This window comes from Leucoraja erinacea, chromosome 16, assembly GCF_028641065.1.
Source record: "Leucoraja erinacea ecotype New England chromosome 16, Leri_hhj_1, whole genome shotgun sequence".
Classification (NCBI taxonomy): Eukaryota; Metazoa; Chordata; class Chondrichthyes; order Rajiformes; family Rajidae; genus Leucoraja; species Leucoraja erinaceus.
Genome location: NC_073392.1, coordinates 355,210 through 369,141, shown reverse-complemented (window position 1 = coordinate 369,141; position 13,932 = coordinate 355,210). Strand labels below are relative to the sequence as shown.

The following is a 13,932-nucleotide window of genomic DNA, read 5'->3' as shown; positions in this document are numbered from 1 at the left end:
CCCCTGTCCAACCCCTTAAGAAATGTTGTAAGTTTCTATAAGGAAGTGTCCGACCTGAAACATCACCTATCCATGTTCTCCAGAGATGCTGCCTGACCCGCTGAGTTACCCCAGCACATTGCATTTTATTTTACATTTTTTATAGAGTGCTTTGTTCCTCCTCTGCCTGACTGGGTGTGGCAGTGAATTCTGTCATATCTTTATCAAAAACAAGGATAAACACTGGATATGGAAGCATTTGGGAAACACCAGGGGACGAGGTGAACATGAATGGAAGTTGCTTTTTTCCAAAGGGCTGGGAGAGGCTTGATTAGTACAGGTGTCAGAGGTTATGTGGAGAAGGCAGGAGAATGGGTGAGAGATAGATCAGCCATGATTGAATGGCAGAGTAGCCTTGATGGGCCGAATGGCCTAATTCTGCTCCTATCACTTAATACATCACTGGATGTTTTCAAGAGAGAGTTGGATATAGCTCTCAGGGCTAACTGAATGAAGGGATATGGGGAGAAAGCAGGAATGGGGTACTGATTCTGGATAATCAACCATGATCATATTGAAGGGCCGAATGGCCTACTCCATCATGAAGCTATGATTGGCGAATGGTCTCTAGACTGTACTGTATGTGCACTGATTCTGCGTAGACGGTTAACGTACAACATTGCGCTCTCTCTGTAGGTTACCGTGGACCTCCGCCACTCACCAGAGCCGACTCTCTGCCCAGTTCCGGCCAACGTCCCCCCCTCGGCTCTGAACCATGCCTCCAGCAGACGGCCAGAACGTTAGCCAACAGATCGCCATCGGCCACGAGGGTCACAGCCCCAAAACCTCAAGGCAAGTCACTCCCTGAGAGTGTTGGGGTACAAACCTGAGGGTGGGGAATCTGTGGAACTCATTGCCACTGACGGCTGTGGAGGCCAAGTCAGTGGATATTTTAGAGATAGATTCTTGATTAGTACAGTTGTCAGAGGTTATGGGGAGAAGGCAGGGGAATGGGGTTAGGAGGGAGAGATAGATCAGCCATGATTGAATGGTGGAGTAGATAGATGGGCCGAATGGCCAAATTCTCCTGCAATCACATGAAATTATGAGACAAAATGATGATCTAAACAGACACTTTGTTAATCAGTTATCACAAGATTATACAAAAAATCAGAACATTATTATTGATTGAAATTGCACACAATATCTGTGCCAAAATGATAAATTAATAATTAAAATTTATATAATTTTAGAAGTAAAATAAAAAAATATAGAATATGAAATTTGATGTTTATATTTTCTGTTGGATTTGGCATTTCTCGTTGGTTGAAAGTTTTCTTACAAGTGTTTCAGTTAATTCTGAGCATTTTGTCAATGTTTGATCTTTTACATTATTCAGGTTCAGGTTTATTCTCACATACAAAGCAGCCTCGAGTTATCGATGTTGATACGGTAATGGTAAATACTACAATAAATACTATAACAAGTGCAAACATGTTTAATGTACAACAGAATAACTGAATGAGGCAGAGTTCAGGGACCTTCCTGTAGGTCGCGGAGGTGGGAGAGGTGGTTGTTTCAGTCCCATTAACAGTGGGGAAGAAGCTGTTCTATGTTGACGGCTGAGCTACTGTCAACCATTAATGGTGTCATTAGAAACATAGAAAAATAGGTGAATGAGTAGGCCATTCGGCCCTTCGAGCCAGCACCGCCATTCAATATGATCATGGCTGATCATCCAGAATCAGTACCCCGTTCCTGTGTTTATCCCATATCCCTTGATTCCCTTAACCCTAAGAGCTAAATCTAACTCTCACTTTAAATAATTTCAAATCAGCCACGATCCTATGGAAGGGCCTAAAAAGAAAAAGATAATTAAGCATAAAATAATAATTTTCTGTGTTTTTTACCTACATTCTTGTAGGTATCAGTCAAGATACCAATCACAAATCTATCTCTGCCTTAAAAATATCCACTGACTTTGTCAACATGCCTTCCCTGTTTCCTCCTTGTCTTTAATACCTGTGACAACAGGTAGAAGTGTTACTGCCACCTGCTGCTCTTTGATCACCTGCAAACACATGAGGAAATCATGAGTAGGGTAGACACAAAATGCTGGAGTAACTCAGCAGGACAGGCAGCAGCATCTCTGGAGAGAAGGAATGGGTGATGTTTCAGGTCAAGACCCTTCTTCAGACTGAAGATACTGTAGACTTGTGACTGAAGAAGGGCCTCGTCACTCATTCCTTCTCTCCAGAGATGCTGCCTGTCCCGCTGAGTTACTCCAGCATTTTGTGTCTATCTTCGGTTTCAACCTGTATCTGCAGTTCCTTCCTGCATGTGACTGGGGTTGAAGCAACTTCCTGGGTGTAGACGTATTGATTGAGGTGTTGGTCACATAACCTTGCTACTTGCTGCAAGCTGAGAAATTACAGCCTCACCTCTAACTTTGTTACTTTTTGCAGTTCCACTTTTCTGGGTTTCTATTTGACCATGTGGCAGAGAGGAACTGGAAAACACTGCTTGGTTGTGTGGTTTATTGTGGCATTTAAGAGGATCTAAATCTTAGATCCCAATCAAACTCCATTTCCATCTCCTTCAAGAGTTGAAGACCTACCGAGCTCCATCTCTGTCCAACCACTGAACCTGGACATCCCATAGAATATCTCCAGCGTGTGTCTCTGGACCAACGAGGCACACTATTACAGTGGGAAAGGAGTCAGGACCACTCTCTGGTTGCTGAGAGAGAGGAGGGTTCAGTTACCTGATAATCACGTTTCTGTTTCAGGCTAAAGTAGTGACTGTTTGATTGTACATTAATTGATGAGATGTGGGTCCATGGGCAGCGCAGGGCAGGGAGTGACATCCTCATTGCCATTGTGTTGAGCTGCCTCCTCCAACCACTGCAGTCTTTCATCTGATGTCAAATCTAAATGTGTAGGAAGGAACTGCAGATGCAGGTTGATAATGAAAATAGACACAAAGTGCAGGAGTAACTCAGCAGGATGGACAGCATCTCTGGAGAGAAGGAATGGGTGACGGTTCAGGTTGGAAAACCTTCTTCATTCTGACTTGTAACGTCACCTATTCCTTTTCTCCAGAGATGCTGCCTGACCTGCTGAGATACTCCAGCACTTTGTGTTTATTTTCAGTATAAACCAGCACCTGCAGTTCTTTCCTCCACATTGTTTATATTACAGGCTGTAAAGCCTGTTTATTCAAACAGGCTGTAAAGTGTGTACCAGAATACTCCATCGTCCTGATATAGTAGTGGCCAGAGGATCTGGGGTGACGGAGGAACAGAAGGAAATCCACATTAGGCAGCAAATGGTGTTGGATAGACTGATGGGACTGAAGGCTGATAAATCCCCAGGGCCTGATGGTCTGCATCCCAGGGTACTTAAGGAAGTGGCTCTAGAAATCGTGGATGCATTGGTGATCATTTTCCAATGTTCTATAGACTCAGGATCAGTTCCTGTGGATTGGAGGGTAGCTAATGTTATCCCACTTTTTAAGAAAGGCGGGAGAGAGAAAACTGGGAATTATAGACCAGTTAGCCTGACATCGGTGGTGGGGAAGATGCTGGAGTCAATTATAAAAGATGAAATAGCGGCACATTTGGATAGCAGTGACAGGATCGGTCCGAGTCAGCATGGATTTAACTGGGAAAATGGACAAGGGTGAGCCAGTGGATGTAGTGTACCTGGACTTTCAGAAAGCCTTTGATAAGGTCCCACATAGGAGATTAGTGGGCAAAATTAGGGCACATGGTATTGGGGGTAGAGTGCTGACATGGATAGAGCAGTGGTTGGCAGACTGCAAACAAAGAGTAGGGATTAACGGGTCCCTTTCAGAATGGCAGGCAGTGACTAGTGGGGTACCGCAGTGACTAGTGGGGTACGGCAAGGCTCGGTGCTGGGACCGCAGCTATTTACAATATACATCAATGATTTGGATGAAGGGATTCAAAGTAACATTAGCAAATTTGCAGATGACACGAAGCTGGGTGGCTGTGAGGAGGATGCTATGAGAATGCAGGATGACTTGGACAGGTTGGGGGAGTGGGCAGATGCAAGGCAGATGAAGTTTAATGCGGATAAATGTGAGGTTATCCACTTTGGTAGCAAAAACAGGAAGGCAGATTACTATCTAAATGGCGTCAAGTTGGGAAAATGGGAAGTACAACGGGATCTGGGGGTCCTTGTTCATCAGTCTATGAAAGTAAGCATGCAGGTACAGCAGGCAGTGAAGAAAGCGAATGGCATGTTGGCCTTTATAACAAGAGGAGTCGAGTATAGGAGCAAAGAGGTCCTTCTGCAGTTGTACAGAGCCCTAGTGAGACCACACCTGGATATTGTGTGCAGTTTTGGTCCCCTAATTTGAGGAAGGACATTCTTGCTATTGAGGGAGTGCAGCGTAGGTTTACAAGGTTAATTCCCGGGATGGCGGGAGTGTCATATGCTGAGAGAATGGAGCGGCTGGGCTTGTATACTCTGGAGTTTAGAAGGATGAGAGGGGATCTCATTAAAACATATAAGATTGTTCAGGGTTTGGACACGCTAGAGGCAGGAAACATGTTCCCAATGTTGGGGGAGTCCAGAACCAGGGGCCGCTGTTTAAGAATGAGGAGTAAGCCATTTAGAACGGAGACGAGGAAACACTTTTTCTCACAGAGAGTGGTGAGTCTGTAGAATTCTCTGCCTCAGAGGGCTGTGGAGGCAGGTTCTCTGGATGCTTTCAAGAGAGAGCTAGATAGGGCTCTTAAAGATAGCGGAGTTGGGGGCTATGGGGAGAAAGCAGGAACGAGGTACTGATTGTGGATGATCAGCCATGATCACATTGAATGGCGGTGCTGGCCCGAAGGGCTGAATGGCCTACTCCTGCACCTATTGTCTATTGCAAGGCCTTTCTAATGTTTCACTGTTCATATAAAACTGTGGACTGATATGAAGAGCACACGCCGAACTTCAAAAACTTGTTAAAGGGTACGTTTACATATTTTAATATTTAAGATTGACCAGCCTTTTACTACCGGTGTTGGTTATATCTTTTCAATTTGTCATGAATTTTGTATGAGAAGATGTGTAAGTTGCAGAATGAGGAAGGAAGTAGAGGAGGAGAATGAAGCCACAAAGTTCCAGTCGAGAACACAACTAGTTTTACAGCAAAAACACAAAACGCCCACTAACTAGGTGGTCATTAATAAATGCAAAATAAAACACCAAACTATCTTCCCCTGCCATGAATGTACCCACTAAAGTTAAGTGAGTTGCCTCTGACCTCAAGCACACACACAGACCCATTACTTACAGTTACAAAACCACAGCTTTTATTATCGTTAGCGGTGCTTCCTGTTCTAGTAACAAGGAAGCAAAACGCAGCCTCAGACCTCCATGGACGACAACATGTCTGAAAGTGAGAGATTAAAATGGTGTACAGCAACACAGTGCCTGATCCGCCATGCAGTTAAAAACCTGTAGGTTGCTCTTGGAGAATGTTATCTAAACGTACAACATAAAGCAGACACGTCTGGGGTAAGTCGCAATGTAAGTCGTTGGTCTCAATGAGAAGACTATAGCTGGGCTGACATAAATTGGTTGTGTGTATTTTTATACCAGTACCTCCTAAGCCTGTCCACCTTCAAACCCTGCGCCAAGAAGAAGTCCTTCAGCGGATTCCTCCAGCCCCGTCGAGACCTTTACCAGCTGATCCAAAGAAAAGCAAGAGTTCACTGGCCAAGTCTGTGAGCACGGACGGAGCTAACCTGCCCCGGGTCTCCTCACTCATTGAACAGTTTGAAAGTGCCAGGTGAGCCCTTTTGTTTCCTGTTTGTTTGAAAGTCATGCTCGACTGGGCATGAACGATACATAAATTTGCTTAGATAAATGGGATGAAATACATTCTTCCCCCTTGCTTTGTGTGTGTGGTGATGTTACAGGACACGGGGCATCTCGCCACCACTTGACTGTTTCAGTTCATTCACATCCGGTCATCCAATTCAACTCTGCTGTCTAAAAGATTGTCTGAAGATTTACAATCTCAATGTTTACAAGTGTATTGCATGTCTGATTGAAGCCGGCAACTCTTACAATAATGTCCTGATTCATTGGATGTAGTTTTACTGATTACTGCAGTGAAATGTCTAGTGGGGTGGGCGGTGGTTTGTTGAGTGGTGCCACTTATTCTCAGTATAATATCAGGAGTTTGTTTGCAAATATTTCCCTGAGTTCACTAATTTGTCTTTGCATAATGTTTATTTGAATTGGTTCAAATCATCTGAAATGTTGATATGTGATTGTAGGCAACTCAGCCCAGAGACCAGTAAAAGGACACAGCTGGTTTTATCACTGAAGATGGAGGAGTTACAGGACCCTTGTGAGTGTGTGGCATCGGGGAGTGGGCTGGAGTCTGTAACACAAGTGGACATCACCACGGACAAACTGGACAACAATGGAACTGAGGATAGCATGGACTTGGTGGATCGGACCAACCAGGAAGTGGCTGCAATGCAGGAGTTGGCACAAGGGGATGTCAGTGATGACAATTGCACAGGACTGAGGACTCAAGAGGCAAGAGCCCCAGTAGAGATTGGAGAATCCACGCTGGAACAGAACGGGAATGGGAAAATACCGAATAGGGACAGTGGGATCGACAGCCCCTCCTGTAACGGGGACAATGAGGTTTTCCCCAACGAAGAAACAATGGAAGAGAAAAGAAATGCCGGCTCGGTGGAGACCGAGACCGAGAACGAGATGGAGGTAAAACCTGCTGAAGCTTCTGAAATGCAACAGAAAATAGACTGTGCCCAGGAAGATGATGACAGTGACATGGATGATGGTAGCAGTGAAGAAAATGAACCAGCAGAAGTGTCAAAGACTGAGGAAACAGCCAAGGTAGGATGGCACAGAGCCCAGCTGGTCTGGCCAATATCTTGCACTGAGTGCTGGTCATATCCTGTCTGCAGTCTACCAAGTCATGTCCAGAATAGTTAACTTTCTAAAGTACTGACAAGGAAACAATGTTATTGCAGCATAATATGTGGCATTGCTGTATTGTGCCCCATTACAGAAAAGATGCTGAGGCTTTGGAAATGCTGCAGAGAAGGTTTACCAGGATTTTGCCTGGATTATGGGGCTTGAGCTTCAAGGAGAGTTGGACAAACCTCTGGAACAAGAGAGGTTGAGTGGAGACTTGACAGAAGTGTATAAAATGATGAGATGTCGATATAGGGTAGACATTCAGAACCTGTGGGTCTAAAGTAAGATGGCAAAGTTTAAAGGAGATGTGCGGGGCAAGTTGTTTTTTTACAGAGGGTGGTGGGTGCCTGGAACGCGCTGCCAGGGGTGGTGGTGGAGGCAGATACAATAGTGGTGTTTCAGAAGCTTTTATGCAGCCGCATGCACGGACATGCAGGAATGAAGAGGTTTGGGTCATGTGTAGACAGAGGAGAGCAGTTCATCTTGGCATCATTTTGGGCATGGATATTGTGGGCCAAATGGCCTGTTACTGTGCTGTGTTCCATATTTATAAACAATTGTGAATCTGGAATTCTTTGCCACAAACGGTGGTGGAGGCCACAAGTCAGTGGATATATTTCAGGCAGAGATGGATAGATTCTTGATTATTGTGGGTGTCAGGGGTTATGGGGTGAAGGCAGGAGAATGGGATTAGGAGGGAGAGATAGATCAGCCATGATTGAATTGTGGAGTAGACTTGATGGGCCGAATGGCCTAATTCTGCTACTATTACTTATGAACTTTAGTTTAGTTTAGAAATACAGCGCGGAAACAGATCCTTTGGCCCACCGAGTCCGTGCCGGCCAGCAATCCCCGCATATTAACACTATTCTACACACACTAGGGACAATTTATACATTATACCAAGCCAATTAACCTACAAACCTGTACGTCTTTGGAGTGTGGGAGGAAACCGAAGATCTTGGAAAAAACCCACGCAGGTCACTGGGAGAACGTACAAACTCCGTACAGACAGCACCCGTAGTCGGGATTGAACCCGGGTCTCTGATGCTGAAAGAGCTGTTGGGCATCAACTCTACCACTGCGCCACCGTGCAGGACTCATTGCCAATCAATCAATCCTCTTTTTCTCACAACACTCCTCAATTCATAAATGCACCACTTTAAACGTTGTATCCATAGACAGATTTGTAGGTACAGGTGCACAACCTTTTATCCGAAAGCCTTGGGACCAGACACTTGTCGGATTTCGGACATTTTCGGATTTCAGAATGGAAGATTTTTAGCGTAGATTAGGTAGGTAGCGCGGGCGGCTTGAAAAGTCTGGAGCTGCTGCCTCCTCCCGGGTGACCGGGAGAATCATTGCATAAATGTTAGTTAGTTAGTTTGGAGGGATTTTATGTGGTGGTGGTGGAGTCGGGGTGAAGGGGGAAACTTTAATTCTTAGTCCCCTACCTACCTGGTCGGCGACTCCCAACCTCGCGGAGCTGGGGGCTCCGTCCGGCCGCGGGCGGCGCCGGTTGGAGCTCCGACCCCGGCAACTCTACCCCTGGCTGCGAGGCGCCAGGCGCTCCAAATCCAGCGCGGCCCGCGGCCGGACGTCCCAGCTCCGGGAATGTCGGGAGTCGGCGGCGTCGCAGCGCTGGGATACCAGCGGGGAGCGGGCAATGCCTTACCGGGTCGCCGTGCGGCAAGCTCCGGAGCGCTGTGGCCGCCTTCTTCCAACATTCGCGGAGCGTCGCTGGATTTGGAGCCGCGGAGCTGGGGGCTCCGTCCGGCCGCGGGCGGCGCCGGTTGGAGCTCCAACCCCGGCAACTCTACCCCTGGCTGCGCGGCTCCAAATCCAGCGACGCTCCGCGATGTTGTGTGTCGGCGGCCACAGCGCTCCGGAGCTTGCCGCACGGCGACCCGGTAAGGCATTGCGCTGCGACGCTGCCGACTCCCGACATTTGCGGAGCTGGGGCGTCAGGCCGCGGGCCGCGCTGGATTTGGAGCGCCTCGCAGCCAGGGGTAGAGTTGCCGGGGTCGGAGCTACAACCAGCGCCGCCCACAGCCCCACCGGCCACAGCGCTGCAGAGCTTACTGCACGGCGAACCGGTAAGGCACTGACCGCTCCCCGCCTCTCCGACCAGGTAGGGGACTAAGAATTAAAGTTTACCCCTTCACCCCCCTTCACATAAAAGCCCTCCAAACTAACTGACTAACATTTAAGCAATGATTTACAGATGTTTAAGCGTCTCCCGGTCTCCAGGGAGGAGGCAGCCGTTACAGTAGTACAGACCTGGGTTGACTGTGGGTCGTTTTGGGTCAAGTTTGGCGCCAAACGCGAGCTTTGGTGCGCAGACGACATCTGGAAAAAATGGCCGGTTTTTGGAGCTTTTCGGTTTCTGGAACACCGGATAAAAGGTTGTGCACCTGTAGGTACAAAATGCTGGAGTAACTCAGCGGGACAGGCAGCATCTCTGGAGAGAAGGAATGGGTGACGTTTCGGGTCAAGACCCTTCTTCAGATTTGTCCGTTGTCCAGCAATAGTCCAGCCTTTGTAACTTGTCTCTGAGCCTAGTGGTGCTGTCTGGCCCTAACAGTAGACAGTATGACCTTGACCCTAATGTTGACCCGGGATCTGTATCTCTGACCCTGCTGAGGATGTCCAGCATTTATGTTTTGTTTTTGGTTTCCAGCATCTGCAGTATTTTGCTTCTAATATCTGGAATGTAAAGATTGAAGGATGTGTATCTCTGGAGGTAGGATGATGAGAGGGGGCTGGACTGGAGGTAGGAAGATGAGAGGGGGCTGGACTGGAGGTAGGAAGATGAGAGGGGGCTGGACTGGAGGGGAAGATGAGAGGGGGCTGGACTGGAGGTAGGAAGATGAGAGGGGGCTGGACTGGAGGTAGGAAGATGAGAGGGGGCTGGACTGAAACACAGCGCATTCTCGGGTAGATGTGATAATAATAATAATACATTTTATTTATGGGCGCCTTTCAAGAGTCTCAAGGACACCTTACAAATATTTAGCAGGTAGAGGAAAAACATGCAAGGGGAATGAAATAAATAGTAGAGACATGACTAGTACACAAAGTAAATACAGAATACAATTCAAAACACAATATGAGGCAATTAATGCACAGATGAAAAGGGAGGGGGACGTGGGGCTAAGGATAGGCAGAGGTGAAGAGATGGGTCTTGAGGCGGGACTGGAAGATGGTGAGGGACACGGAATTGCGGATCAGTTGGGGGAGGGAGTTCCAGAGCCTGGGAGCTGCCCTGGAGAAGGCTCTGTCCCCAAAACTGCGGAGGTTGGACTTGTGGATGGAGAGGGACCGGCTGATGAACATGTTCCATCTACCAGGAGGTGACTGTTTACGTCAAGGGTCATCCAGCTAATGTAGAGATCAGTTGATTATTTCCCTCTCCGTGTCATGAATCTTTGACACTCTTCCTCAGAGATGCGGAAGCCGTCTTTGAATATTTTAAAGCAGAGTTAGATGAATCCAAGGTAAATGGCAAGGAGAAGCAGAGTTGACATTGTGGCAAAAATGCTAGAGAAACTCAGCGGGTGAGGCTATAGAGCAAGGGAATAGGTGACGATTCGGGTCGAAACCCTTCTTCAGACTAAACACCAGTCTCGCTCCAGGAGCCAGACACCAAGTCTCTGTCGTCAAGGCTGAAGGGTTACCTGCAAGAATCTAATTGGATTCCTGCCCAGGTATCACAAGGACACCTGTTTCCATGTTATGGCTAAAGACAAAAATATAAAGAAAATTGTCATATTTTGTTAATAAATTATACGAATCCCTGTTCTGTTTTTGTCACGATAGCATTTTGATAAAAGTGGAGGTGACCTATTTATCTTCTGGTGGGTGAAAGCAGCAGCAATAGGAAGTTTAACGTGTGGTTTGTGACAGCATCATCATTTTGAATGATTAGTTGGTGCCACTAGTAGATGGGATGATAAAGGAGGGTGTCAGGGGTTATGTAGAGAAGGCAGGAAAATGGGGTTAGGAGGGAGATTGAAGGTGGAGTAGAGGGGAAACCTTTTCACACAGGGCGGTGGGTGTATGGAGCGAGCTATCGGAGGAGGTAGTGGAGGCAGGGACTATAATAATATTTAAAGACACTTGGACAAGTACTTGGATAGGAAAGGTTTAGAGGGATATGGGCCAAATACAAACAAGCTTAGATGGGGTATTTTGGTTGTCATGGTAGCGTTGGGCCGAAGGGCCTTTTATCACTGCTGTGTGACTCAGATTTTCCACACAGTCCTTTGGAAGTTGGAACGTTGGGCTGGCACTATCCAGGAAGCTGACAAGAATCAGGGGAACATGTTTAAACCGGCAGGCCCAGCGTTGATTATAAAGATGGCAGCTAGAGTAGACATCAGTTCTGCAGGGGATGTCCCAAAGGGTTGTGGGGTTGGGAGTGTCTGGTCCTGGGGCTGTGGGGTTGGGAGTGTCTGGTCCCAAATGGCTGTGGGGTTGGGAGTGTCTGGTCCTGGGGCTGTGGAGTTGGGAGTGTCTGGTCCTGGGGCTGTGGAGTTGGGAGTGTCTGGTCCTGGGGCTGTGGAGTTGGGAGTGTCTGGTCCTCGGGCTGTGGGGTTGGGAGTGTCTGGTCCCAAGGGGCTGTGGAGTTGGGAGTGTCTGGTCCTGGGGCTGTGGGGTTGGGAGTGTCTGGTCCTGGGGCTGTGGGGCTGGGTGTGTCTGGTCCTGGGGCTGTGGGGGTGGGAGTGTCTGGTCCTGGGGCTGTGGAGTTGGGAGTGTCTGGTCCTGGGGCTGTGGGGTTGGGAGTGTCTGGTCCTGGGGCTGTGGAGTTGGAGTGTCTGGTCCCAAATGGCTGGTCCTGGGGCTGTGGAGTTGGGAGTGTCTGGTCCTTGTCTTCACCTCCACCTGGCAACCTACACCTGCTGGGTCGATGCTGATGCAGAACTGGGAGCTACGCACGAGGCAGGGGCTGAATGAGAGGGTCCACATCCGTGGTTTATCTGTGGCCACAGTGGAGCGGGAGATGCCCTGAGCCCATCTGTGTAGTGAAGGTGTTCAGGGGAGGCCGAGACCACGGTCGTCCAGACTATGGGGCATCGTAGTGACTTCAATTTGAAAAATAAACAAGATGTGGTGCCACTACATGTCTGTCCTCTTGGTACTGGCTGCTCGACAGGACAAGAGAATCACTCTCACTATTAGACGAGGAAACACTTTTTCTCACAGAGAGTGGTGAGTCTGTGGAATTCTCTGCCTCAGAGGGCGGTGGAGGCCGGGTCTCTGGATGCTTTCAAAGAGCTAGATAGGGCTCTTAAAAATAGCAGAGCCAGGGGATATGGGGAGAAGGCAGGAACTGGGTACTGATTGGGGATGATCACATTGAATGACGGTGCTGGCTCGAATGGCCTACTCCTGCACCTGCTGTCTATTGTCTGATGTCTATTACTGACAGAAAAACCTGTCGAATGTGATGTATTAACCTGTTCACTGCCAAGTTTGTTGTTCCATTATTGACCATAACCACGTATATGCGCGGCTGGGACTGAACAGGTTAGGTATGTTTCTGGATCTTTAAACGTTGCCATGGTATTGAAGCATCTTATCTATATTACTAAAAGTCTGATCTTGGCCACTTCCTGTTGTTCAGTATATTGATTTTAGAAAAAACGCAGCCACTTACGGCTGTGATTTTTGACCCTCTTATTCAGAGTCCCCCTCCGTTGCGCAGGGCAAGAGGATTTTTCACATCGATGAAAAATAATAGTTATTAGTGCTTAAAAAATGTTGAGATTCTCTCTCCTGAAGGCCACGTCCCTTCCGGAGGGACTATAAAACCCGGAAGTGTTGAGTGCCTCAGTCAGTCTCTGCAAGATGGTGGAGCGAGAGGGTCACGTCTCTCAGTCTGAGCTGTGAATAACACTGAACACATGTCTACTAAACTGGGAGTGGTTTTATTGACCTGTCAGTGCCCTTAATGTGGTTTGAAAATATAGTTTGGAAATGCTAAAACTGTATTGCCTTTGGTTTGGAAATGCTAAAGCTGCGTTGCCTATTTAAAGTTGCCTTGCCTATTTAAAGTTGCCTTGCCTATTTAAAGTTGCCTTGCCTTCTATATAATTAAAAGTCTAATCTTGACCACTTCCTGTTTGCGCTTTATATTGATGTTAGGAAAAAAAAACTACCATGTACGGCTGTGATTTTTGGCCATCTTACTCAGAGTCCCCCTCCGCTCATCAGGTGCCGAGGATTTTTCCCATCGATGAAAAATATACCAGTTATTAGTGTTTAAAAAATGTTGAGATTCTCTCCCCTGTCAATCGTGCCATGAAGGCCTCGCCCCTTCTGGTGGGAGGGACTATAAAACCCAGAAGTGGGGGTGTGGCTCAGTCTTTCTTTCATCTTGGACGTTGTGGTTCACAGTGTGGTCTCCTCCACATTTCACCAATGATGTTGATAGCCAGAGTCTCCGTATGAATCTGTTCTCCCGTTAATTAGGTTATTCTCCCCACGTGCCATGAATCTTCCCACCCCTTTGTACACTTGGACAAATTACAGTCACCGCTGAACCCACTCACCCCTTGTCTTTGTGGGGGGGGGGGGGGGGGAGCAAACAGGAGCTCCCGGCCCCACTGCTGCTCCCTCGTTACAACGTGTTGATACAATCTGCTCCCTGGGCTTTGGACAATGAATGGACAATGACAATATGTGTGACTGCATCAACTGTAACTTGGTTTACAACTCTCACGTCCCTACCTTCACTAATTGTTGTGAGTTTTAATAATTCTCAAATCATCTGGGTGATCAGTGGAAAAGTAACCGAGCATTTTGTGAGCTACATTTATAGAATTACTTTTATTCATTGTTTTGTCATGGTTAATAAATGGGGCATTGAAAAAGAGTTGGGTGTTACAAGAGACAATTCAAACATGTGGAACCTCATCTCTTTCTCACCAACATCCCAAACTAGACCTGCCCTGGAGAGAGATGGACACAAAGT

General features: G+C 47.4%; 1 protein-coding gene across 6 annotated transcripts in view; it reads left to right on the top strand.

The window, feature by feature from the left end:
• The window catches only part of fgd (faciogenital dysplasia), a 121,636-nt gene that overhangs the window by 64,704 nt on the left and 43,000 nt on the right, over window positions 1–13,932 (top strand). For 5 of the 6 annotated variants that reach the window (XM_055647493.1, XM_055647494.1, XM_055647492.1 and 2 more), the window contains exons 2-4: window positions 676–831; window positions 5,598–5,787; window positions 6,281–6,872. In XM_055647493.1, the coding sequence (XP_055503468.1) occupies window positions 676–831; window positions 5,598–5,787; window positions 6,281–6,872 (938 nt within the window). Of the gene's footprint in view, window positions 1–675; window positions 832–5,347; window positions 5,514–5,597; window positions 5,788–6,280; window positions 6,873–13,932 lie in introns of those variants that run through there. The other variant, XM_055647497.1, reaches the window with a different exon arrangement.